This window comes from Gymnogyps californianus, chromosome 4 (assembly GCF_018139145.2).
Source record: "Gymnogyps californianus isolate 813 chromosome 4, ASM1813914v2, whole genome shotgun sequence".
In the NCBI taxonomy this organism is placed as follows: domain Eukaryota; kingdom Metazoa; phylum Chordata; class Aves; order Accipitriformes; family Cathartidae; genus Gymnogyps; species Gymnogyps californianus.
The window spans coordinates 30,534,496-30,560,846 of NC_059474.1; the positions used below are offsets into that span (position 1 = coordinate 30,534,496).

A 26,351-nucleotide genomic window follows, 5' to 3' on the forward strand; every position below is an offset into this window, starting at 1 on the left:
TTTAGTGTGTTCTTCAAAGTGGAAAGTTTTAATATTTATTTAAGTACCAGTATCTTCCCTTAGTTCAGTTGTTTGCAACTGCAGCACCAGAAAGGCACTCTTGAGACATTTTGATTTTTACTATTAGAAATCAATTGGTATTACTGAAAACTATTTGTTATTCTAGCCTAACATCTTATTTGCTCTAGATAAGCATGGAATGTGAGCCAAAAATAAGACATCTGTTAGTGCAACTCCTTTAGACATCACCTAGAGCTACCTAAAGCAGTATTCCATTCAGGTCTTTGAGTTAGAAAATATTTGCCTCCTGATAGCTTATTCAGAGTGATTCAAAGTCACCTGGTTCAAAGCAGTAGCCTGACGTAATCAGAGAGTAGCCCAGCACATACCCCTAATGAACTTCCAGGTTTTTGTGGAAGTGCTTGGAATATGAAAGCATTCTCGTAATTCACGGATACATAACTATTTCTCGTATCTGCAGCCCACATGTTGGACAAGATTCAGGTATCAACAAGACATTTACAAATCAAATCCAAAATCTTTCATCTTTAGAGAGGGAGATTTAAAAAGTTGTTTGAAATGAGCTGCAAATGTGAAAGTGTACCTCAAAGACTTCCACCTGCACCAAGCTGTTATTTGAAAAAAATTATTTATTTTTACACTGCTGACTGTGAATATGTATCATAGCTTGAAAAAAAATCCAGTGGCCCAGGTGCCAATACCAAGCCAGAAACTTGCAGATAGGAAGCTTTAGCTTTTACAAAGTGTAAGGCTGAAATTCAACAGACTCATTCACCTGAAGGCCAAGCAGCGGAGTCGGAGGTAGGGGGCCAGGGGAGACTATATAAAAGGCTGAATACACCTGAGAAAATTAAGGTTTCAGATACAACTTAATTCTGCCATTTCCCACTTCTTGACAACTGATTTCACAACTTAAATGATGTTCTTTTCGTGTACTTTTTACCGTACAATTTCTAGCAAACCAATGAAGCAAATCTCATTGTGTGGCACTAAATTCAGGTCCATATAGTGCTTTACCTCTGAAATGCACTAGATTTTTCTTCCTTCAGTTTGCACTGTACTCGATGGCAAGAGTATGGTATCATGTCCAAAGCACAGGAAGGCTTCAATGAAACTGTCAATGAATTCTGGAGACATTTGTTGGTAACAAAAGAATGGTTGCATGAGGGGATCTTGGTTTCAGTTACAGGTACCTCAGAGAATACATTCCTAAAAAAATGAATACTTTAACTTCTCACCCTTACTCCAAGTGCTTTGATGCATCCCCTCCAAAGCTGCCCCACCACAGCCCTGACGTTTTCTCCAAAAAACCGTCTCCTACTGAAGTACAAGATCCCAGACTTCACTTCCCAGATTTAAGCTGGTACTAATTATCTCTCTTCATGCCTTCTCAACAGTCTCCTTGTCAGGCAGCTCCCCGTCACCCACTATTTCCAGTTCCTTTTCTTGTTTTTAACTCTTCCACCACCTGAGTGCACAAATTCTTGCCCAGTTTCACTGGTTCCCACCCCAAATGGGCACTCCTCTCTCAGTTTCATTTCAAGGCTCTTCATCCAAGTCCACTCTCCTGCAGTCTTCCCAGCAAGCTTCCCAAACCACAGCACAGCATTAACCACCCAGATCCATAGCTGCTCCTCAGCACATTGTTGACGGCTATGAACCCTATAGCAGTACAAGGACACACAAAGCCAAAATTGAGGGGGAAAAAAAAGAAGAAAATTCAGAAACAGATGAGCTGCAGGTGCAACATTGTACCAAGCACTTGCTGTGGGTCACACAGCAAAATTACAACCTGAATTATTGACTATATGCAATGCAAATGGAACCAGGCCCACACACTGTGTATGTGAGCAGGTCTATCAATAATACGATGGGGTAAGAAAATGCAGACACTACTATATCAATTATTCTCCGAGTTTACTGTTTCCTCTGAAAGATGGTTATTCCAGAAGTGAGAGCCTGATACAAACTTTTTCTGGGTCACTGGCCCAGCACCTTGCCGGCGACTCGTTCAATCACTCTTTCCCTTTCTGCCCTTTTGATATCACATCTTACCAGCTTAAAAGACTTCACCAGCTTGCAGGTTGATTACGATACTAGACATTGTCCTTCTGACAGTTTCCCAGTGGACTCTCATACCACTCTCCATGCTTCGTAACTTTTGCATCAATTCTGCACTAACTAGCAGTATTAAATTTACCATATGGTTCATTCTTATGCTCATTTGCTTCCCAGAAAGTGTTGTATAAACAATTCTGTATTGTTTTCACTCAAACATAATGTTTTCCAAGTTAATACCACCAACCACGTGCAATTGTTTCACTCAAAGACGAAGTATAATGCATAGTATATAAAAACCATATATATAGACACATACAGAGACACTTTCAGGCATACAGATGTAGCTAAGTGTATATATAGATGTATATCTGTTTAGACAGGTATAATGCCAAGGGTGACAAGTAGATACACAGGGAAATGCTTCGCAGTAATCCACCAGGCACAGTCTGTGCAGACCATTTCCTTCACACCTTGGGATGACACACAGGCACAGCTGAGGTCTCCAGCTTGCAGCAAAGTGGAAGTGCCAGAAACAAACCCTTGTGTTTCCAGCAGAGCCTTCTACTTTACTTTTGGTTTCCATGACCCACTGGGGAGCAAGGATATGTGCGCAACCACCATGGCCATAGTGCTACACATGCTCCCAGGCCACGACTCCTCCTGCAACTATCTGAAAACCTGCTGATGGGGTGGATGTGGGCCCGCAGGGATGACAGTCCCCGCCAGTGGTGGGTTTCTTACCAGCGAGGTCCAACGTCCTGTCCAAGAAGACGACGGAGGCCTTGTTGGTGGCCGTCCTCCTCCTGTTCCTGGCTGGGGCATAGCTCGCCAGCTCAGCAGCCACGACCCTGCTGAGGGCCCCCACAGCGAAGCTCTCCTCCCGCAGGCCCAGGGCGGTGAAGAGAGCGTCGAGGTCGCCAACCAGGGCCCGCACCGCCGCCCGCAGCTCGGCGGGCAGGGCGCCCAGCCCGATCTCCGCGGGGCCGGGCCCGGCGGGGCCGGGCAGAGGCGGGAGGAGCGTCGCCAGGGCGGGCAGCAGGCCGAGCTCCGCCGAGACGGGCGCCAGGAGCGGCGGGCCCCGCAGCACCACCTCGGCACTGCCGCCCTCGCCCATCCACCGCCGCAGGGTCTCCTCCAGCTCGGCCGGCCCGCCGCCCTCCGCCTCGCCGCCGGACACCAGCACGCAGTGCCGCACGGCGCCCTGGCCCAGCACGCCGCGCACGGCGGAGGCTGTGCCTCCCCGCAGCGCCCCGCTCACCACGAAGACGACGCGGGCCGCCCCCGCCACCTCCCCCGCTTCAGCGGGCAGCGCCCTAACGGCCAGCGCCCCCGCCGCCAGCAGCTCGCCCGCCCCGCCGCCGCCCCAGTGCAGCGCCTCAGCGGACGCCGCGTCCAGGAAGACGACGGCCCGGCGCGCCCTGGCGATCACGGGCTCCCAGGCCTGCCGGCACACCCGCCGCAGCTCCGGCACCGCCATGGCGGCGGCGGCGGCGGGCAGCGCTGACAGCCACAACACACCGCACGTGCCCGGCGCGCCGGCGGCGGCGCCGCGGGATGACGCGGCGGGCGCGGGTTGGCTGCCCGCCGGCGGGGAGGGGCGGGGCATACGGGGGGGGGCACCGTCCCTCCCCCGTGACAGGACCGGGGGCGGTGGCGGGGTCACCGGGGGTTGTCGGCTGGCGGCAGCGGGGGTCTCTGCGGGGACGGAGTGGCCCGAGGGAGGCTGCGGAGGCCCAGGGGTCTCCGGCGGGGTTAACGGCGGCGACGAGGCGTTTCCTCCGGCCGCGGGGGCTCTGCTGTGGTGTCCCACCGAGGGGCCGCCCGTCCCCAGAGACGCCGCGGGAGCCTGGGCGTCTGCTGAAGGGCTGCCCGCGCAGCGCTCCTGCCGCCCGCCCCGGGGCTCGGTCTCCCCAGGAGTTAGCCTCGGCCAGTTCTCCCGCCCAGGTCTGTTACGCCGCGAGAGCAGCAGCAGGGATACACCTCCGGGAGAGGAGAGGGTAGGGGGCTCTTCTTTTCGCTGGCAGTGCCAAATTCTGTCAGACATTAAAACGTTTCTCTCATCTACAGTCTGTATTAGAAGCTCTGCTACAGTCTGTAGCCCTGGCCGCTGCCAGGAGGGACATCTGAGCACTGACAGTTCAGGTTTGCCTGACATTTTCCTGAAAAGGCTGGGAGCTTCTTTGGTCTTGCTCCTGGTACATGTTAAAACAATTCAGTGTCACTATTTATGTCACCACCTGTTTTGTGCTGCATCAGTACCTTTGTTATACCAAGAGAAGAACTGTTCTGCTGATACTTTTTTAAATGTACAGCACTGGAAAGGTGAAACTTCCATTACCGTTCCCTGTCCCATAATTCTGTATTTCTTGTGTTAGTATTAACAAATCCAGTGGTTGATGAGCTAGCAACAAGAAACATGCTTTTAATAAATGCAACTTTTATGGTATAGTTGGAGACATATGACAAATTAATTCCATTTCTCCTTTAAAAAGCTCTTGATCTCAAAATCAGTTTCAAAGCTAACTAGAAAAAATGCTATAATACGCATCTACAGTTTCTTCTCCCCAGAGAATGGATGGCTCACTTGCAAATCTGTGTTCCACATAGTATTTCACTTGGGCAACCTCCTTAGTACAGAAGGAGGAGGATACTTTTTCTGACATAGTGGGATTGTCAGCAATAACAAAAAGATAAATTATTTAATTAGTTCATCCACTCTCTTAACTGGTCGTCTTAGGTCTCTTGCAGGTTCAGCTGGTTTCAGAACACTGAAAAACACAAGTAATGTGGAATCACCAGATTTCCAGTAATGACATTAAATCCTCTCCTTCCACTCTGCTCCATGCACTTTCCTACCCCAATGCGTTCTTCCCTCTTCCAAACTCAGACTTATGTCTTTGTGCTGTTCCAAGCCCAATCTGTTATTTTAACCTCAGGGCATATAACTTTATGATGCTAGAAAAATATGTAAGTTAATAGCCTTCTCGACTATTTTGATTTGAAAAATGAATGCCAAGAAAGGATTGGAGATGGTTAACCACTGGGCCCCTGGGCTTATACACAAGTAGAATTATCCTCCTCTCAGATTGAATTATCTCAGAGATTCTGTATCTCTGAGCTTTTGCTTTATGTTTGAGTGCCATGGACAAATGCTAGATACATTCTGGCTTGTCCAACTCTTTAGGGTAGGGTTGGGTTGGGTTGGGGTTTTTTCCAGACATATTGTCAAAACAGCAGATGCTTTTTAATGAAAACAAATAGCTGTTTTACTTTATAAATACCATATAGATTGCAACTAGTTCTGCATGTGCCAATGTTGAAAAAAAGGATTACTAGCCAGAAGACAAAATGAGGTGAATCAGTTTAAAGCACAGTGGTTAAATTACAAAACAAAATTATCTAAGTAGTTTTTACAGCTTATTTTATCCCATGTGCAAATTTACAACTACTGTGTTAGAAAAAGAACTGTATTAAAGGGTTCCCGTAAACTTGATATCTTCTTGTGGGTTTCTGGAGTGTAACCCATGAGTTAAGATGTTTATGCAGCTTGCAAAGATGTTGTCTTCTGTCCTCAGCCTTTTAGCTACTCAGGGCCTTGGGAGAAGCCTTTTTTTCAGGCCCCAACTGCTGCTCTCCCTCTGCGCAGCAGTAAGGAGAAACTGCAAGGTCCCTTCCAGAGACTGGGACTGGTGGGAGCTTTTATCTTTGAGGGCAGAAGTTAAAATGCCATCTAGGCCAGCACTGTGTCCTCAGAAGTAACACAGGAAACAGGTTCGGAGCACCCTCTCTGTCCCACCAGAGCCAGAGGTGGGTAAAGATCTTCCTGGGAGCGGTGGAAGGCTGGCAACTATTTTGGGGACTTAGCCTTCTTGTGCCAGCTTCCAGTGTTCAAGCTGCTCAAGCTGTTCAAGATGGATTTTTATGTGACCACCAGCTCAACGTGATGTCTATTTAAAGGTTTCCACAAGGAAAACCGCTTTGAGGAGCTGCGTTGATGTATTTTAAGAGATTTTATTTTCTGCACCTACTCCTGATTTCTCTTTGTGGTGTTTTCCACAAACGTATTTTCTTTATTCTTCCTTGTGTCTGCAGTCAAAGGGTACTATTAGAGTTCTACTGCATCCTTTAATGTCAGCCAGAAGTTTGTTAAATGGCTAAGTAAACAAAACAGGAATGAAAATGAAGAAAGACACTGATGCCCAGTAAGAGGTACTACAATACAAATTTGTTTTACGAGAAACAAGTGTCTAGAAATGTTTTGGGTGAAAAACACCTTTGCTGACTCCACTACTATATGTATAAAAACCAGAATTGCATGATGAAAACCTACCAAATTATACCACACAATTCATGATCTGTACATGACACCCAAACATTTAATTTCAGGGGGAAAAAAAAAATGCCTTTTGAGAAGGTAGTTTGTTCATGTGAACTCCAGTGAAATGTCATGCCACATATGAAACTTCAAAACAAGGTTCTCTATGCAGGCAATTCAAAGAATAAGCTTCCCCCACCCGAGCTGTGATGTGTTTATAATACAGTCAAGCCCTCTGGTCTGATTTTTCACAAGCTGTCCTGCTGTGAGAGAGGGGGGTCCCTTTTTTAGTTTTCACAAACACCCTAAGAAGCTGAAGACCCCATTTGTACACACAACTGGTCAAAACTTGTTTTGACAGTTGTCGGTACTTAAATTTTCTAATGAATCTTGCAGTTCTTAATGCAGCATTCACAGATGTAAAGTAAGAAAATTATCAGTAAAAATGGCTTGCTACTTCCCACCGCTTTTAAAACAGAGCATTTTCTTCATGAAAGGCACAGCTACACTTGGAACATTCACAGCACACTATGAATGTTAAAACTCTTACTGGAGCTAAAAATAAAATTAGGCAGTTTGTGGAGAAAAAAAAAGAAATCTATAAAGCGTTGTTAAACCTAAAATATTACCTCCAGCTGGCAGAGTCCCTGAGCTGAGAGCTAGGACAGTACTAGTAGAAGTAGCAGCGTGTTTATCCTGTGGTTACACTCCCCCCTGGCAGCTGCCATCAGCTGCCAGTAGAAGCACGGCACTGGGCTGTACGTGTGTTTGGCCAAGTCCTGCTTCTGGAGAGGGGCGAGGATGCGCTAGAGGAGATCGCCACGCTGCCGGTGATCCCTGCTGAGGAGACGGACGGGCGTTTGGGGATGCAGAAGAGCACAAGGACCGCCGAGAGCAGCGGAGACAAAGGGCAGCGAGAGGAAGGAAAGGCGGCTCTCGCAGGCACGCCGCGCCTCGGGAGGGTGGCGAAGGCACAGCCCAGGTGAGTCCCCGCGACTGGCAGCGCACAGAGCGGGGGACCGGCCGTGCGAGCGCCGGCTCCGCGGGGAGCGCAGCCCCCGGGCTGGGCCCGGCCTGGCCGCACAGCAGCTCTCTCCCTTCCCGCCCGGCCCGGCCCGCTCCTCCCGCGGGCAGCCAGGAGGCCCCTCCGCTTCTCCACACTGACGGTCCCCGGCCGGGAGGGCCCCTCGGGGAGCGGAGGGCGCCGGGCCGCGCGCGGCCACGTCCCCTCGCCGCCCGCCCTCCCTGCGCGGCCGGGCGCCGCCGGGCCGCCCCCCGCGTGCCCGTGCCCAGGGCGCCGCGGGGCCGGGCCGGGCCCGCTTCCTGTGCGTGTCACTCACTCGGCGGGGGAGGGGAAGCGCCGAGCAGGCGGCGGCGGTTCCTCCGCGAGCGGTGGCGTTGGGCCGGGCGGGCGCTCGCAACCCCCCCCCGGCCGCCGCCCGGTCGCGGCCTGAGGCGCCGGCGGAGGCCCGGGGCGGCGCGGCGGTGCTGCCCAGCGGCGGGAGGCCCCGGCGCCGCCGGGCCTGGGCCCTCGCTTCCCGCGGGAGGCGGCCATGTCTACCGGCGAGGTGGAGCGGCTGTCGGCGGACCTCGGCGGGGCCGCCGGAGACGAGGAGGAGGAGTGGCTCTATGGCGGTACGGACCTTCCCAGACCCCCGTCCCCAGCCCAGCTCCCCCGCACGCCGGCCCGGCGCTCTGCTCTGCCCCGCCGGGGTGGTGGCGTGTGGGGTGGGTAGGCCGCGGCGTGCGCCGCCTTACCAGGCCGGCCCCTGGCTGAGCGCGGCCCGCACCTGCCCGCCGGGCTGGCCGGCGGCCGTTTAAAAGAGTCCCCCCGTCCCGCCACCCCCGCGGCTGCTCAGTCCCCTCCTCCTGGCCAGCCCTCCGGCGGTGCCGTCCCGGGCCTGTGCGCGGCCCCCTCCCCGCCGCGGCGGTGGCTCCCTGCCCCCTCCCCCGCGGGTGCTCGGCTACCGGTCTCTGAGGCGCTGAAGGTCTCCCGGCCCCTCTGTCCCGGCCGCGCAGGCCGAGGCGCGCTGGGCCTCCGCGGCGGGAGGCCCGCATGGCGCCCTTGCCCCACACGCACCCCTGGGGCGGCCGAGCTTCTCCCCAGTACCCCCTTGCCCGGGCTCCCAGCGTTGAAGTAGTGAAGCAGCCTTAACCTTTTATGCGTAAACTTTCTTTACAACTTTAGGGACTTTCCTTACGTTACATAATGAAACCTGTAAACTAAACCCTGCCCCTGTGGTGGACCTGTCAGTACAGAGCACTGTGAGGGCTCAGGGGTCTGCTCGACTGATTTCACAATTGAAACGTTAAGAAAATGTCTCAATAGTAAACTGAAGACTTGCCTAATCTGCATGGGAAGATATCTGTTATGGTTGGTATTCAGGGGATTTTATTCTTAACTACTGTGTTTCTTTTCTCTCGTGGTAGATGAAAATGAAGCAGAGAGACCAGAGGAAGAAAAAGCTAGGTGAGTATCTTGACAACTGGAAGTCCTGTAGCGTGGCTGCACAAAAATTGTATTCATTACATTCTTCTTCCCAGCTGCTTGAAAGTCCATAGCGCCTGAACGCACTCTGGTGTCTTTGAAAATCACCTTAAGATAGTATGTTTGGTCTGCTTGAATGACTTTGCTTTTCTGTGAAGTGGTTTTACCTGTGAAATTGGGACACTTGAATATGAAAGTTATTTTAAGTTTTAACTGTATGGACAGCAGTAGCCCCTCACAAAATGCCAGCAGGTCTTTTATTTCTGTAATCGTTGTGCTTTGCAGTCTTAGTAAAGGATCAGGACTTCATTTGTTCTAGATAATTTAGAAATTAGAAGACAGCCTGACTCCCAAAGAGTTTACAATGTAGTTACAAAAAGAGGAATGCAAGGAAGCAGTGGAAGATTACCAGCTGGTTTGGTGGGCAGGTTGCACCTGCTTAGGGTTTTGGGGTTTTTTTTTATTAGTAAGAGAGTATTTGAAAGAAATTTAGAAAAAGCTATGGAAGTATTTGGGGGAGCCTGCTTGAGTTATAAGGAGGTGTATGAGAGAAAGCACAAAGATGCTCCTTTGAAAATCTAGCTAAGTTGATAGAGGTTGGTAGCAAGGACTGACTGGAAATGGGAATCAGTCTCTCGTACTGAATGAAAGAAGTCTCACAATTGATAAAATATGGAAATTGTTCATTGTCAAGATGAATTAAACAAATAAAGGGGAAGCCAATGCAAGAAAACATGCATTGTTATTTTCTATAAATACTTCCAGTCAACACAGATTTTTTTCAATGGGTACTCTTCAATTTAGTTACCCTTGGTGGACTTCTTGTCCGTAAGCTTGCTCAGTTGATTTTTTCAACTGGTGTCAATTTTTGGCAAGCACAGCGTGATGCAGCAGTAATGACTTCCACCATTTGACTACATACAATATCGTTTTGAAGCCGCTACTAGATGCAATTATTTGATTCCCATTAGTTCTCGTAGTATAAGAAACAGAGTTGTTTCCTGTCACCTTTTCCATATCACTTAACGGTTTTCTAGACCTCTGTTGCATTCATCTTGAATCATCTCTTTTCCAGGACAAAGAATTCTAATTATTTATTTGCTCTTTATTTGGAAGCTATTCCATATCAGTTGATTCCTTGTGCGCAGTTACCTTTTCTTGACCTGGCACCTTTTGTCAGTGTTACTGTTGTTTAAGAAAATTATTTGCATGGAACTGAAATGATCTTTAGAAACAGTGGTGTTTTACTCCAGTTTCTGGTCAGTAGTGTCTAGCTTGACGTTTGGCTGCCTCAATACATAGTTAAGGACTAAAAAGCATAACAAATGGTAGCTTATGCATCTTATGAGTTGTGTTTGGAACTCTGGAAGCATGGTGACAGTTTACCTGTTAAAAGTTTTAGTCTCTGGCCTCTCAGTTTTGCCATTCTTCGTATATATAAAAATCGTGAGGTTTTGTTCAGGTTATATAGCTAGTCTGTCATTTTACTGGGTGATGAAGTGAAATGGTCAAGCTTGAATCCTGGGCCATACCTGGGCTGCGTTGGGTTTTGGTGCAACACTCATGAGTGGGTATTTTGCCAACAGAAGATGGGATCAAAATCATTCTATTTAATAAAAGTTGGCAGTTGCTCACTCCATTTCAGAAATATCTTTTCAGTGAAAGAATATTGTTTCTAAATGGCTCCCTGCTTACTCTGCTGTTTGTGGTGCAACATCCTAACTGTTAATGGAACTGTGGAAATGAAAATATTGCTGTGTAAGAAACAGCAGTAGGTAAGCCCAGTGAGACAGCTCATTTGCATGGATTTGACAGTGCTGGTCAGTTTAGATGGACCAGTAGTTTTAAAATTTTCATAGTTCTCAGTCTACAGTTATAATTGAATTCATCATTGAATTGTAGCTATTCCATATGATGGAAAAAAATTTCACGGTGCAGATGTGGGAATTTTGATTCAGTGCAACATTACCTGTGGGTATTTAAATGTTTTTCCATTATGTCTTTGAAAAGTATCAGTCGGGGGGGGGGGGGGGGGGGCGGAGAAAGCTGTTATTCTCCCTTCATATATTATGAAAGATTTCACTTTGATTTCAAAAGAAGATCCAGGTGCAGTGCCTTATTACTTCCAACTATTCTACAAACATCCAGTTAGTATAATTTATGATAGTTAAATATTATCCTGCTAATATAAAGTCATATTCATCTAGGAAAATTTTTAATAAATTATTTTTTTGTTTAGTTAATGCAGAAGATAGCTGGAGCTTTGGCTCTTCTCTGGAATGATGTAGCAAGGCTTTTTTCATCATTAGCTGATACGTGTTACATAATATGTGCATAAGTACCTAGTTTCATCTTTTCCTGTTTGTTTTTGTTTAAGTGCTCCACCCCCACCTGGAAATGAAGAGGAAGCTGCAGAAAATGGCGTTGTGAAAACGGTAGTTTTAAATGTGTTTTTGAAATACTGCTTTAATTTGTTTTGATTTATGGGGTATTCATAATTTGGCTAGGACTTACAGTTAAATGAACTGTAATTCTATTTTTCCTCACTGATAGGAAAATAAAATCCTCTGATCATTTTTCTTTTTTGAACGTGATAAACAATCAGCATTTGCAGAACTATGTGAAAATACGCATCAAGAGGTGAATTACACATGCCTTTCAGAGGCAACATAACAGACGTGTTTGGTAGTAGTCTTCAATGTTCAGTATGTCTTGTAACTTCAGTGTTAGTATGATGAAGGAAAGGACCAGGAAATGAAATTTACAGTTGCAATCTTGATAAAAGGCCTCAGTTTACTGTGAATGGGAACAGTTTAAATCTGTTCTACGAAAAAATTGTAATTCTACTTCACTGGGATTTTTTAGCTTATATCTTGCAAGAATTCTCCTAAGTGATGCAGAAACCATTATCATGATATTTGTGCAAGTTTTAAGGACTGGCCTCTCTCAAAAGTATTTTTTTCAGTAAGTCTAATACTTTATTTATGAAAGGTATTACAACTTATTTAAAGTTGGGGAAAAAAACTTATAAAAACTTAAAAAACTTATTTCAGTTGTTTAAACTGAAAAACTCTTTCAGTGCACCAGAGGCTTTTTGTGCTGAAGCTAATACTGTAAGTGGGAAGTAGATTTAATATGTTAGGTACAAGGAGACAATAGTATACTTTTTTGGACTTGCTGATTTTAAAATATTTCTGAAAGTCCTCATTGGTGTGGTTTCCTTGTACTTGCATATCTTTGTATTTTTCACCTATATAAAGCCTAGCGTTGTTAGGATATCATTAGAACATCTCCACAAAATTGAGAACTTCATGGTAAAAGGTGCACATGAAGGGTCAACAGCAACCTAGAAAAATGGATGGTGTTCAAGTTGGTTGAATAAGAAAAGGTGAATATTTCTGTGAGGAGGGAACTAAGAAATCATTGTTTATAAGTGAAATTGGTTGAAAAGGTACATGCTCCAGACAAAATTTTATTTTCTGTTCGATGCATTTGTAATGGCTCTCTACTCTGTGGGTTACCTGGTGTGTGAGGGAGCGGTGAACTTTTACTTTTCAGCAGTGGGACATTGAAAGACTGTCTTCTGCCTTCAGCTGTCATTTACAGAATATCTACACTGATCTAGACTTCCCCCCCCTTGATTAGACTCTTAATTGTTATGTAAATTATATTAATGTTGTATAGCAAGGATGAACAGCACTCCAACATCTTCTGTGCAGCTGCTTATTTTTGTCTAATTTATGTACCAGGCAAATTAATAGATCGTGTAATAGATAAGGGCTAGAGCTCAGCTGTGCTTGGATAACTGCAGGCTACCTGGGCAGAATCAACTTGGCTTCAGTATGTTCAGCCTCTTGCTGAAGGATTCAGCAAGTATGTGAATAAGGGTGGTCTGGTTGATAAAGTTCACTTGGATTCCACAAAGTTTTTGAAGAAGTTCCTCACCAAAGGATTTTAAGAAAACTTAAGCAGCTATAAGATGAGTCCCACATGGATAATTGATGTGTAAAAGAAAACAGAGGGTAGAAGTAAAGGTTCAGTTTTTACAGTAAAGGAAGGTCACCTCCCGTGGGGATTCTCTGGAATGTGGTGCATAACCTGTACTGTTTAATGTGTTTATAAATTACTTAGAAAAGGGGTAGGTTGTGGGATCGCAAGCTTTCTGATGTTAGAAAGTTATTCAAGATAGTAAGAGCAAGGACTGTCTGTGAAGAACTGACTGGTTAGTAAATGGTTATTGAAATTCTGTATAGAAAAAGAAGAGTGATGTTCATGGGAGGCAAAACAGGTTTACAGATAAAATGGTGGTCTCTGAGCTGATCATTACCACTTAGGAGGGACGCACTAAGATATGTAGAAGGATCCATGAAATTGACGGTTAAGTGCTTGTCTGGAGTCTAAAAAGCAGTTAAACCTTGGGATGTAGCAGAAAATGAATAGAGAACAAGATGGAAGCTATCATTATACCATAAATTCATGGTTCAGTTGCACCCTGAATTCTGTGTGCTGTTCTGTTTCCCCTCATGTCGTAAAGGCTTTACTTCAACTGAAAAGAGTTGAGAGAGGGAGAGCAGCAAGAGTAATTGAGGTAGCTTCCATACAAGGAATAGCTGAGTAGGCAAGGACTTGTCAGCCTGGAAGACAGGCATAGGTAGGATATGATGGAGGCTAACAGAATCATGTATGGAGACTACAAATAAGGACTGACTCCTCACAGTCCCTTTCATATGAGAACTGGGACTGTTAAATGAAAGTCATAGGAACCAGAATGAAAACAAATAAAAGAGGTTGGATCTTCATGCAGTAGACGGTGCTATGGAACTGCTTGCCAAAGAGAGTGTCACTGCTGGGAGTTTATACGGGTCCAAGGGAAGTCTGGGCAAGTACTTGAGAGAAAGATCCATTGGGGGTTACCAAATAGACAAACCATAACTGGCTTAGGAAATGCCCTGAGATGATAATAATCAGCAGCTGAAAGAGTGTTAGGGAGGAGCATCATATATGTTTGCCCTGTTTTTTCGCTCCCCTGTGGTCTCTGGGAGGGGGAAACCAAAACAAAACACCAAACAAACCCAAAACACTGGACTGGATGAACTCTTGGTATGAACTGGCATGACTATTTTATTTACCGGCAAGCTTGAATGCTGTGGGACAGAACAGCATGCAGTGTGCTCTTGTATCATATCTGGTTTTTCAGCCTGTTCGCTGAAAAATCTCATGTATTTTATGTCGTTTACCGATGTTAGGAACCAAATAGATTTCTCTGAAGCGCAGTGTTAATCTACAACTGGAAAGACATTTATTTGAGTTACTCAGGGTATGTAATTGAGGATGGCAAGAAGCTAGTCTTGCCTATCTTTTAAGTTCTTTCCTGAGTGACAAGGTAAGAGTAGAACCGGTGTGTATGAGCTAGATAGAGGGAAGAAGGATATTAGATAGTGGAAATGATTTTATGCTTATTTAGGAAATGTCATGTTTCAGAAACAGAGCTTAGTATTAAAGATACTTCCCTATTTTGATCCAGATGTTTCAGATACTTCTAGCATTTTAGCAGATGAGCCTCCTAAATTTACTGTTAATGCTACTCGCTTCTGAGGTCTAGGAAAAGGAGAATTTTCTTCTTTTGAAGATTTCTAGAATGGATAGTTTTGTCTGGATTATTTTTCCACTGTAAAGGTAAGTGACTGCTTTTTGTCTAAGCAATGACTTTTTCTTTCGTAGAAGGTGGCAGAGGCTGAGGATGACAGTGATAGTGATAGTGATGATGATGAAGATGATGTTCAAGTCACCATAGGGGATATTAAAACAGGAGCTCCACAGTATGGGTAAGTTATTTGCAAACATTAACTGGGGGAACTTTCAAGATTACATTTAATTATTAATTCAGGCTCTTTAATACTTGTCAGTGTTAAATTGTATGCATAGTTAGTCTCAGTTTAGTTTTTTTTCAGCTCTTTAACAATGTTTTTAATGATATAGTGACTTGAAAACAAAGAAGTGAAATGAAATCAATGAAATGTCTTAAAGGAAGAGCTGTTGTACAAGTTAAATTTTGTTTTCAGATTTTGAGAAATAATTGTATTACGTTTGTAGAGAGTTGTTTTTTATTATGGAATGGCTATGTTACATAGCATTTTTAGGGTTGTTATTGTGATGGTGAAATTTTTGTTGCAAATGGTGGAGTGGTAAGTACAGAGAACATTAGAAACATTTTTCCTTGGTCCTGTTTGTAGTGAATACAGTTCTAATTAGACCTCTATAGTTTCAATTCTGATTGAATTGAATATTCTGATTGAATAATATGAATAATGATGTTCTCAAATAAGATTTCAGTGTACTTCAGGATGGAGCTACCAGTCTCTGGAGATAATTTCTCAAGATCATGGTTTAGGCATTTGTACCATACAAGAAACTTTTTGCTACTGTTATTGCCCCATATTCCTCCTTCTGTTGATACAGGGCTTGTTTTTCACTGAACACTTTGCAACAGTGTTAATTTTACCCAAAATTATGAAATATTGTTTTTCATTACATGGAAGTTTTCTGAGGGAAGTGGTTTGCTTGTTTGTCTTGGCAATCCTAATGTTTTTATGCTTATTAAAACCAGAGTTAGTAGGGCGTTATTTCTTAATAGAATTATGACAGGTCTGCAGGTAGGTCTGACTCATGTATATTATTGTGTTCTTAACTTTAGAATGCAGGTGATTTACTCATTTTTGAAACATAATATTTTTAAACTTTCAGTATTTCATATCCTAAACTAACTGTGCAAATCAATGTAATATTAAAAAAAGCAATTCTTTCAGTTCTTTGTCTGCTTTCAACAACATGGTATGCTTGTGGTGTAGGCAGTGACCTCAAATTTTGTGAGACTAAAGCAAAACTAGATTTATATTCTCAGTGGGTTTGCTGGTGCTCTTTCCATGAATACAGAAAACAATGAGCAGATGATCCTAAATCTAATTAGAGTAGAAAGTTTTATGTAGAAATGGTTGTTTTCTGAAAAATCGTTTTTCTGGGCAAATCGGACCGAAAGTTCATGGAAGGGCAGTAATCTAAAACAAACTCAACATTACTGTTCATTTTAACTTCAGTATAAAAAGTTCCTTTTATAGGATTAAATGTTTTTTCATACAGTAGTCAGCTGCTGTTTAAAAAAACCATAAGATTTGTTTGACAAAGTCACGCAAAAATACATCATGGCAGATCAGAAGGTTAAATATTTTGTGTCAGTTTTGTACTGTTGTAGCACTTGAATGAAAACTAAAACTGCATGGAAGTGGTGCTGTAAACTATACACTACCTTCTACACAGATTATGTGCTAATCTCATTGTGTTTATGGGTCGATACCACCTGTGAGGATCAGCTACATTGCATGCAAATGGTAATGAAAGCTAGCTTTTAATGTTCCAAATGAACAATACTGTAATTCCTAAGGTAGTTAAATCAGTTCAGTGTCTAGATTTCTGAGTGCATTTTTATGAAGAAAACTCTCAAGTATTTTAGAAAGTGAAATGTTACATACTTTTCTGTTGGTCACAAGGATAGGTGATTGCTAGAAGTACATTGAAACAGACAGTTTTTCAGTCATTGTAGAGAAATGCTTGTATTTTCCACTTCTGTACAGATTAAATGGAATAATTATGAAAAGAGAAAAGGATCTGTCTAAACCCTTTTTTTTTTTTTTTTTTTTTTTTGTTTTTACTCTAATCCTCAGAGTGTCATCAGTATCCCTAAATGAACTGCATTTTTCCTTTCTCTCTTCATCTGGTTCTGTCCATTCTTGTTTCTATCAGGGTCTTTATCCTTTCAACTCAGGAAGAGTGACTGGGACTTGCTTCACAACTGTTTATTAGTTGGAGAAGTTGCTACTGAGCATAGAAAGGTACACTCTCTTCCTCCTAGGCTGATCTCTTTACTTTACAGTGTTACCAGCTCAGAAAGCTAGAGATTCAGGATGGCGATTGAGCCTGGGTCCAGTTTGTTTCTGGATCTAGCTAACTTGTTTTGTGTTTTCTTCTATTTTAAGAGTTTTCTCTGTCTAATTCAGTTTTTTGTTAATTTCTTTAAGTTATGGAGCGGCACCTGTGAATCTCAATATTAAGACAGGAGGACGAGCTTATGGATCTTCTGGTAAGAAAATTTACACAGTAATATTAGTAAAAATGCAAAAAAAGTTTGATTATTTTGGATGAAGGAAATAATTTTCACTTCCAAAACTTCTTGATAAATTTAAATCTGACTTTACATTTCTATTTTAAGCGTGTTACAACTGTTAAAACTCTACTGGCAGAGACAGAAGGCTCTAACTTTCTAACTTTTCTTCACAGGTGCAAAAGTTAAAGGGGTGGATCTAGATGCACCAGGGAGTATTAATGGTGTGCCACTTCTGGAAGTAGATTTAGATTCTTTTGAAGATAAACCTTGGAGAAAGCCAGGTAATACTTTGGTTTATGTTAACTGATATGTAGGTATTCAGTACATTATTTTAATAGTAATTCCCGTTTACTGCATGTAGATGTTACCCACCCTATAGCTAGAAGATACTGTACAATATAACTTGGAAAAAGCAGCTAAGTTACTTGTTGCCTTTGTACTGTGCCACAGAGTGTGTGGGTGTACCATGTTTCTTAGTATACATCCCGCACATATGTCAGCAAAAAGAGACTGTAGGACATGCCCTTTTTTTTTTTTTTTTAAATAATGTATATCTTGAACTCTCCGTGGAAGTCTGTATTTCTGTGGAGATTACTGCCATTAGTCTGTGCCATAGGACAGAAGATAAAGCAGAACGGAAAATAGTTCTAGCAGGTTTGAGCATGAAGAATGGTGAAACGTAACTGCTTGTGCTTCTTTGTGTTCATGCATAGACATCCATAAGCTTTGAAGAAGCAGCTGGTACCGTATGGGCTTTCCATAAGTCTCCTGTGTGTATTGTCTGGTTGGCTCAAGTGATTTGGCCAGACTTGTCTAATACCAGCATTGGTTGGGTTTTTTTAGTGGCAGTACATCTTGGCTGTGTATAGTTTTTTCCAGTGTTTGTGTATTGCTTTGGCAGTGCAAATAGTGTCTACAAAATGGAAAAAAGAAGCCTTTGGTAATATTCTGGTGTTTGAACTGTTAGCTATTTGAAATATATTCTGTGCCTTTCAATTATGTCTGGTTTCTCTCTTACAATAAAAATACTTCGTGGCATCAAGTGAAACTAGGAGTCAAAACAAAGTGAGGAGTCAAATAAAGAACAAGCAAAAGGGAGTGGTTCTATACTGAACATACAGCAAACCTGTAGATCTTACATTTATCCTGTTGTAAAGATACGGGGATTATAATATCCTGTGATATTCTGTAAGTATCTACTCTTGATCCCTGAGACAGGATGCTAGGCAAGATACTCTTTCTGACTAAATTTTAATGTTTTTATAGTCCTAGCCGTGAATACTTTATGTTTACTGATACAAGACTGTATTGTATATTTCAGTAGTATGTTTTTAGATCAATACCTAATCCATTTTGATGTTATAAATAGGGGTGTATGTATGCTCAGTGAAGAAAAGAAAAGATTAACTTTGTAATGTCCTAAAAACCTATGCTTTTCTTTTTAAGGAGCTGATCTCTCTGATTATTTCAACTACGGGTTCAATGAAGATACCTGGAAAGCTTACTGTGAAAAACAAAAGAGAATACGAATGGGTCTTGAAATTTTACCAGTTACCTCAACCACAAATAAAATTACGGTAATTAGTACAACTTTTGTGGTATTCTACCTGCTTTTTTCCCTGTAAAGCTGCTTGTGTGTCATAAGCTTATTTTGCCCAGTTCAGTGCGTTTGTTAGAGTTTGCACCCGACTCCCCACCCTGAGCCTAGAGTGTTCCTGTGTTGCTTCACTGACAATTTGTGTGGATAGTGTGACAGACTAGCTACAGCTAGATTGCATCTGTACCATTATTCAGATTGTGGCCCATCATTTAAGAGTTGTGTGGTATCTTAATGGGCAATGTGTTATTTAACTTAGGCTGAAGACAATGCTATGGAAGTAAGACCAAGTGCAGAGATTCTCGATGGCAGATACCATCTTTTTAAGGTGAATTTTAGTAAACTTTTGTTGGTTGCTCTCATTTTTGTTGAGTATTGCTTCCCATGCCACCACAGACTGATAGAAGAACAACTGAAATGGACATAACCATTATTTCAAGCTCTCATCTTACATCAGTGACTTTCTGCATATGTCACAAAATGCTGATTAAAGTGTTGCTTTGTTCGTCACCCTTCTGCAAGCATGTGAGTTAGTGGCCTGGTGAACTAACAAATTTCCCAGTGAAACTAATTTTTCTTTATGTGATGGTTTATTTTTAGTTGTAGTGCATTTGTTTGTGCAGATTAAAGAATTTGTGCAGATGTGCTGGGGAAGCTTTTGTAGATTATGGCATGTTTATTTTTCCTGTGGCCTTGTAGCTCTTCCTGTGTTTTGTAACACTTACACTTGGCGACTCTGAGATGTGAAAATCAATCTTCCATATTTTTCTGTTGTCCTTTTGGGATTAGATGGCAATAAATCAAGTTATATATAATATTTTTCCGTTTGGAAATGCTGATTTTCAGAGACCAGAAAAATCTATATGACAGGATTTATCTTAAGGATTGAACATTTTTTTTCAACTTCTTATTTTCTCATTTACTCTTTTGTTTGATACTAAAGTTGAAATTAAAATACAAAGGTTATTTATTTTGCTTATTTTCAATATGCAGTCATTTTCGTTCTTGAGCTGTCATTAAACTGACTTGGAACTGTTTGTTGCTTTCTTCTGTATACTCGTGTGACAGAAGTGTCAATTGCAGACAGGTATTTTTATTTCCCCTCATATGCTACTTGAGGGTATCCAGTCATTTTGACTTTATCTTAGCAAGAACAGATCAGAAGCTCCCCGGGGCTTTTTGCCTTCCTCAATTATCATGATAATAGCGTTACAGAATGGTGGAAATGGTGGGCAATGGGAGTTACTATTTGGAGCTGACTACCTCTCAAACTTCCTGAAATGTAGTCCTGAAGGAAGAAGGATAAGTATTCCAAACCAAAGCTTCCCCTATTTCTAGCTCAGTATTGACTCTCTGGGGGTCCAGTGATCAAACAGTACAGGTAACAATTGTGTTGTAAGAGTCTGAAGTAAGAGTTTGTCATGTGTTTTACAAGGAGTTTACATATTATTAAATAATTTCATTACCTTTTTTTTTCCACTCTTCTGAAATACTATGTCTCATGTAATTTACATGGTATATTTGGATTAATCTTCTGTAACTGGCAAGACTTTGTCTCCTACATTTTCCAGTTACTCATTAATTAATAGAAGTCTTACAGATTTTTCAGGTAAATACTTAAACCAAACCTATTCAGTTGTTTGGTTTTTTTTTTTTTTCATATTTCTGGATACTAAACTTTAATTCAATTTTTAATGAATCTTAACTATTTATGTGCATTTTTGTGGGTTTGGGAAAGAGGTGCCTGTGTTTAGAAGTGAGATTCTGCAAAAGCTTAGTAGTTCACTTGCCTACAAGAAGCTGTGAGATCACAGCCTATATGATGGTATACCATGAGTGAACTAGCTATGTAGAGTGATGTAGCTATGTGGTTGGTACAGTGGGAGTGTCTTTAAAAACTGCATCAGTATAGGTTTGTCTTTAATGCTAACCCATGTTGGTTTTTCTTTCATGTATAACGTGCTGCTGAAGTCAAACAATAGTTGAAGTACTTGCACCAAAGGTCTTGCATAGCTTTAATAACGTCTCTGGAATTTTGCAGTACTTCAGAAACAGCAGTATGTTTTTGAAGTATTCAGTCTGAACTAATGAAAAATCTTTTAAAATTTGCGTAACCCAGAGTGTGAGGTGACTTCCTGGTGTGACTATGAAATTAAGTGGTTACTAGATCTCATGGTCAGTAAGGCAAACAGAGAATCCACTCAGTTTCTTGTCTCATGGTTTGTTGTTGGGTAGCAGACTTGTTTGATATCTCTGTCATTAAGATTATGAAGATTTTTATTTTTTTTAATAAGTTTCCTTCTTTTAAAAATTAAGATGTTATTTTGTTCGTACGGGAAGTTCTGCAAGAAAATCAGTTTGGGCTGTTCATGTCCAAATCAAATGCTTCGAAAATAAATGTTAAAACTGTCTAATCTTCTGTAATAATGTGTTCTCTGGCATATCGCTTCTTGTATATATTAAACACAGTACTTAAGTAATATATCCTTATAAAATACGGAATGTTACTAGCTGTCCAAAGGTGACAGTTTTTAAAAAATCTGCTTAAAGTTGGACTTACTTTCTTTTTCTGTTGGCTATGTGCTATGTTGAGTGTTGGGGCTACTACACTTCTGAGGTTAAACTAATGATGAAACATTATTTTGAAGGTACAGCAGGGCAGAACTGGAAATTTGGAGAAAGAGTTGGCAGTGCAGTCGACCAAAGCTGATTTCACATCTCCACCTGCCTTATTCAAATCAGGAATTCCAACAAACAGGTCAGTTAGTTGTAAATCAAGACCAAAAAACTTTTTATACTGTTACTTTTATGTATTTGAAGTTCATGATTTTGGTAGGAAAAAAGGAAAATAAGTTTCTGTAACAGGTAGAAATGAGGGGAAGAGTGATCCTAATCACTTTTAACCTTCAGTCAGCATTACACACGAATGCTGTGCTACCTTCTTGGCTATTTGGGAAAGAGAAAGTAGAAGGAAAGGGGAGAAAAAAACAGCAGGACCAAATAACAAGGCAGCTATAAAAATCCAAGTTTTGATGTATGACACCATGTTTTTTGTGTAGAATTAGACTGGCCAACAAAATGTTTCTAGCTAGTGTCTTTATGGGTATTAGCTAACACAGCTTTTCAGTTAAACAAGACTGAATCAGACAGCTATGACTTCAACAACTGGAAGGATTCCTGGAACCCAGTCTCTTTCCTGCACGGTAGCTTTAGCTTTTCCATATATGAATATTTTACTATACTTTCTTTGAAATGAGAGAAATTATTTCCTTACTAGGGTTTCTTTCACTCCTTCTCCCAGCCCCAGGCTTTAATAAGTTCTGTCCTTTGTATCTAAGCTACTGCTGTTTGATACCTGGCACTTGGCTTAGGATGAATCCATGCTTCTGCTTTACTTTAGTTATCAAGTGATCCTGTTTAGGAGTTTTGGTTCTGTGCAAATTAAAAGCCATTGTATTATAAATGATGGTAAGAGAGGTAGAGCAAGTTGTAGGCTTCGTCATCAACAGTTAAAGGTTAACATCTATGACTTGTCTTTAGCGCTGCATCCATAAGTACCTTGACTAATTCAGAGGCACTCGTGTTCAATTATTCCATCCTTTAAGAGTCAGTTCAACACTCAAATATATTTCTCTTGGGTGGAAAAAAAAATCTTGCTTGATACTCTTGCCTGCATTTTTCTTTCACTCCTAGAATGTTCCTCCTGGTAGCCTAAATTCTTCTCTGAGCTATCAGGTTATACTGCTCTGTTTTTAGTAGATTTTAGGTCTTTTTTCCCCCCTTTTTTCTTTGTCTAAGAAGTAGTAAAAGTCTTCCAAACTTTGTACCAACCCTGTAATTATTGTTTTTTTTACTTTTCTTTTCTGAATTGCTTCTGATGTGTGATGTTCTTCTAACAGAGTTCTCAAAATTGAATGTACTGTTCACAGGGTAAGGATTCCAAATCTGTATCTAGTACAGGTTTTGTTACAGGATTTCAATTCTTTATGCATCTCATTGGTGGACAGAGAATCTCTAAAATACTTCAGAAAGTAGTTAATGACGAGGATATTAAAATGTAGTTAAGCTTAAAGTTGTAGAAAAGATGCGTTGCGTGAATTCTGTGATTCTGTGAAATTTGCATTTGTTGTGAGAAAGCTTAACACGATAAGGTCACACATGTGCATGGTGTAGGCTTCATAAGTAAAATCTTTGTTGTACGCTCTAGCTAGGATAAATCTATCTTACTATAGATCCATAGATGTCTTTATACCATATTTTTATGTGATACTTTTTTTTTTCTGCCTGAAGTTAGCAATCCCAAGTTTTACGTGACCATCTTTCTGATTTTTAAAGGTTTAAAGTTGGTATATTGATTGTTAATCAGAGCTTTCCTGAGAAACTTAAGACATGTCTGTTTTCTCCAGGAACTAAGTTTACCTTAGCAAAAGTTGGGAAACCCATATATCTTTTAAGAATGAGAAGCCAGTAAGTGAAGTTGGTCTGTTGCGTAGATAAAGAGGAAACAAAATGGTACATTTCCAGTTTTATCAATTGTGCATTCCAGTGGTTAGAGTAGGTTTGGTTGTTTTATATACATTTAGTGTGAATACTGTAATTGTAAGTTGTTACAATAGCAAAAACTGACTTCTTTCCATATTTAATATCTGCTGCTTTGGATACATTTGCTTAAAAAAAATTCTTGTGCAAAGAAAAAGGTATTTCTACCAAGTGGTCAGAAGAGATTTTGAAAGAAAATTGTATGCTCAAAAGTCTGAGAGTAGCTCAGTGAATGAATATGTCTTAACTGTATGGATTATATATACTTCTACTTGAATGACTTTTCCAGAATGCAGCTACTCTTTTCTTCATATAAAAACCTGTATTACTAATTTCTTTATAACCAGGCAGTGTTTTATGGGATTGGACTTTTTTTTCCTGTAATTAAAGAGTTAATTTTAGGTAGGCAGAAATTTTTCGGCAATCCAGCTCTTTGATAATTTAAAATAATTGCCTTTATGCCATGAGGCGTTTGCAATAGCTTTGTTGTGAAATTGCTGGAAGCATTTCTCATGTGGCAGTAAAACTTCTCTCAGCCTCTAGCAGTAGTTGATATATTTGGTGAAAGGGAGGGAAAACTGATGCAACTGGGTATAGCAGCATTGGTGTGGGGATTGGTAAGGAGCTGGGCATGAGGAGAAGAGGAACTCAAAGAGCAGAAAAGATAGAGACACAAGAAAAGAAAGACCTAGGCAGTTTATCTCACCAGAAGCAGCGCCTCTTCTTAGTCACAGACAAGCACTGCCTCCAGAAAAGCCAGTTCAGGCATCAGAAAGTGGCAGGAACAGTATAGGAGGGACAAATCACCTGAATTAAGCGGGGGAGGAGGGGGGAAATCAGGGCATGATCCTAATTTAACATTTTAATTCCCCATTTACTAGTCAGGGCTGCAACGTCGCTTTGTGGATGATTTTACACGTAGATATTGCAGCACATATTTCTCTTTAATGGGAAGTCTGAGGACAGAGAGTTGTTTTTGCTTTTTTTCATTTGTGTGTAAACAAACATCAAAATAATTTTGTGCCTACTGTTTTTACCTTTTTAGTTTGAGTACAGTAGATGTTTGCATATGATTGCAGTTGAAATTCTCCAAAAAAAAAAAATCTCTGAGTTCTAGCAAGAATATTACTCATTACCAATATGGAGGTTGTAGTTTACAAAATAGAAACAAAATTATTGCTCACCAGCAAATAAAAGTTACTACTTCACTAGGATTGCATCCTAAATGTTTCATTCAAAGAAAAATTCAGTGCTTGTTCATACAACGTGTCTGTGTGAGAAATTTTGCTTGAATTTGTAAACAATGACTGTCTTAATCATAGCTGAGCTATTAGTCGTTTAGAAGTGACACCTGAACCTCTTGTCTCGATTCTGTGATATTTAGGGTTGTTGAATAGCATAAAGTGGTGTGTAACCCTGAAGGAGGAGTTAGAACATAATGGAAACGGTTTAGTAAATGCACATCGTATACAAACAATACGGTATAAAATAGAATGTTTGTTCTCTAGAGGTAGTTAATTAAAGATTCATTGTGTGCCTAGTCACAATTAAGGTAAAAACCTGAAGAAATCTCTTTTGAGTATAGTGCTTTCTAGAAAGTGAAGAGGATTTGACATATTTCAAACCTGTCTTAACCAGCCAGGTCATAGAGATATCTTACTGGTTGTTAGACCAGTGCTTTTCCTTATGTCATTTTTCAAGGACTGTGTGATAGTATTTCTTTAGTAGCAGAGAAATAAGCAGAAGTTTCATTTACAAGCTGGATGCAAAAACTGGTATTCTCTCATTCCAGTAATATCTAGAATAGCTTTCCATCACAAAACTTTGTTCTGTCAGAAGCTCTCAGTTTTTTAACCTCCATTTATGCTTTTTGGGTTATTACTAAAGAGTACATTACATTTACATGAATTTTGCTTTCAGAGAAATTAGCCTGTCAATGTGATGGGCTATTTATCAGCTTTCTCTGTGCTTGGGCCTTTCTGTAAACAGAAATTTTGTAGAAAATGAATTTGTGATATGTCATTACTATGAAAAAATACAGATTTCTCTTGTTTCATGAACTAGCCTTGTGAGACTAAATGATGAAAGCTCAGATGTTATTTTGAAAAAAAGTCTATTTTGTATTTTAGTCATTTCTGTATTAAATTTGTTTGCTTTTTAATTCTATCAGTCAGTGGTAAGTGAGCTCAGCAAAGTTGAGGCTGTCCTCAAGAGGAGGAAAATAAAGCATAAAACACATAAGCAAGACAAGAAGGAACATAGGAACATATTAAATACAGTTTTTAAAGTATGCTGTAATTATATAATTCTTAGACTAGACTATATATCTAGTGAGTAAGTGTGGCATCCAGTAGTTAGACTGTTTCTGAATTCTGAAAAGCAGGGTTGGGGTGGGGGGGTCCAAAAAGCAGTTTATTGCTTGTGGTGGGGATAAGTGATTTCTGAAGGTATGAATTTGGAAAATACTCAGTTTTGTCTTTTTTGTCCCCTTCCTTTTTTTCCCCCTTTCTCTTTGCTCTGTAGAATCTAAATAAACTCAGCTTGCCAAATGAGATTGAGAGATCATTCTGAATTAAATCTCCATGGAGGGTGGTATTCATAGTGCAAATATGTCATAAATAACCATTCTCTAATTTAGAGTGAACTCACTCACTGAGTTGCTGGAATGTTGCTTTCAAGCTACACTTTGTATGAACTTTGCTGTGGGTTCATGTGCATCCCACACACATGGATTGCCTTTTTATGTTTGGGTGTATCCATTGGGAATGCATCTGTATCCCAGGTGCCCTAATCGTGTAAGGGACAAATCAAGCCCTTTCTTTTCTTTGCATACAGCACTGAGAGAGAAACCTAGTAATGCCTGCTTAACATCTTATCACTAAGCTAGATAATGGCTGGGGAGTCTTTGAAATTTCCCCATGTGCCAACTTGCTATGACTTAATCAAGATCCAAGGCTTCAGATTTGCCCCTTTTACAAAACTGGTGAACTGTTAAATTCTGGATACTTCAGATGCCTCTCTTGCCTTTGTGACGATTACGTTTTTGACAGTGGTGTCATCTGCTGCTCCATTTGCAACTGAACATATGCTTTCTCTTGTTCAATTTCAAGCTCTTTTAGTGGAGTACTTAATGAAATCATTATTGCAGTCTTGGAAATAGAGAATTTGTCAA

The 26,351-nt window shown here is 41.4% G+C and overlaps 2 protein-coding genes across 24 annotated transcripts in view; one reads left to right on the forward strand and one right to left on the reverse strand.

Annotated features, from left to right (window-relative positions):
• The window catches only part of SCFD2 (sec1 family domain containing 2), a 212,965-nt gene extending 209,403 nt beyond the window's left edge, over positions 1-3,562 (reverse strand). The window contains exon 1 of one of the 2 annotated variants that reach the window (XM_050895668.1): positions 2,824-3,562. In XM_050895668.1, the coding sequence (XP_050751625.1) occupies positions 2,824-3,559 (736 nt within the window). In that variant the 5' untranslated portion in view covers positions 3,560-3,562. The remainder of the gene's footprint in view (positions 1-2,823) is intronic. The other variant, XM_050895667.1, reaches the window with a different exon arrangement.
• A 3,688-nt stretch (positions 3,563-7,250) lies between these two features.
• FIP1L1 (factor interacting with PAPOLA and CPSF1) overlaps positions 7,251-26,351 on the forward strand; it is a 48,625-nt gene continuing 29,524 nt past the window's right edge. For 4 of the 22 annotated variants that reach the window (XM_050895432.1, XM_050895441.1, XM_050895436.1 and 1 more), the window contains exons 1-9: positions 7,901-8,053; positions 8,825-8,867; positions 11,263-11,320; positions 14,607-14,710; positions 16,097-16,099; positions 16,958-17,019; positions 17,217-17,324; positions 18,490-18,620; positions 21,289-21,398. In XM_050895432.1, the coding sequence (XP_050751389.1) occupies positions 7,951-8,053; positions 8,825-8,867; positions 11,263-11,320; positions 14,607-14,710; positions 16,097-16,099; positions 16,958-17,019; positions 17,217-17,324; positions 18,490-18,620; positions 21,289-21,398 (722 nt within the window). In that variant the 5' untranslated portion in view covers positions 7,901-7,950. Of the gene's footprint in view, positions 7,380-7,900; positions 8,054-8,824; positions 8,868-11,262; positions 11,321-14,606; positions 14,711-16,096; positions 16,100-16,957; positions 17,020-17,216; positions 17,325-18,489; positions 18,621-18,899; positions 18,969-21,288; positions 21,399-26,351 lie in introns of those variants that run through there. The other 18 variants (XM_050895420.1, XM_050895422.1, XM_050895424.1 and 15 more) reach the window with 10 other exon arrangements.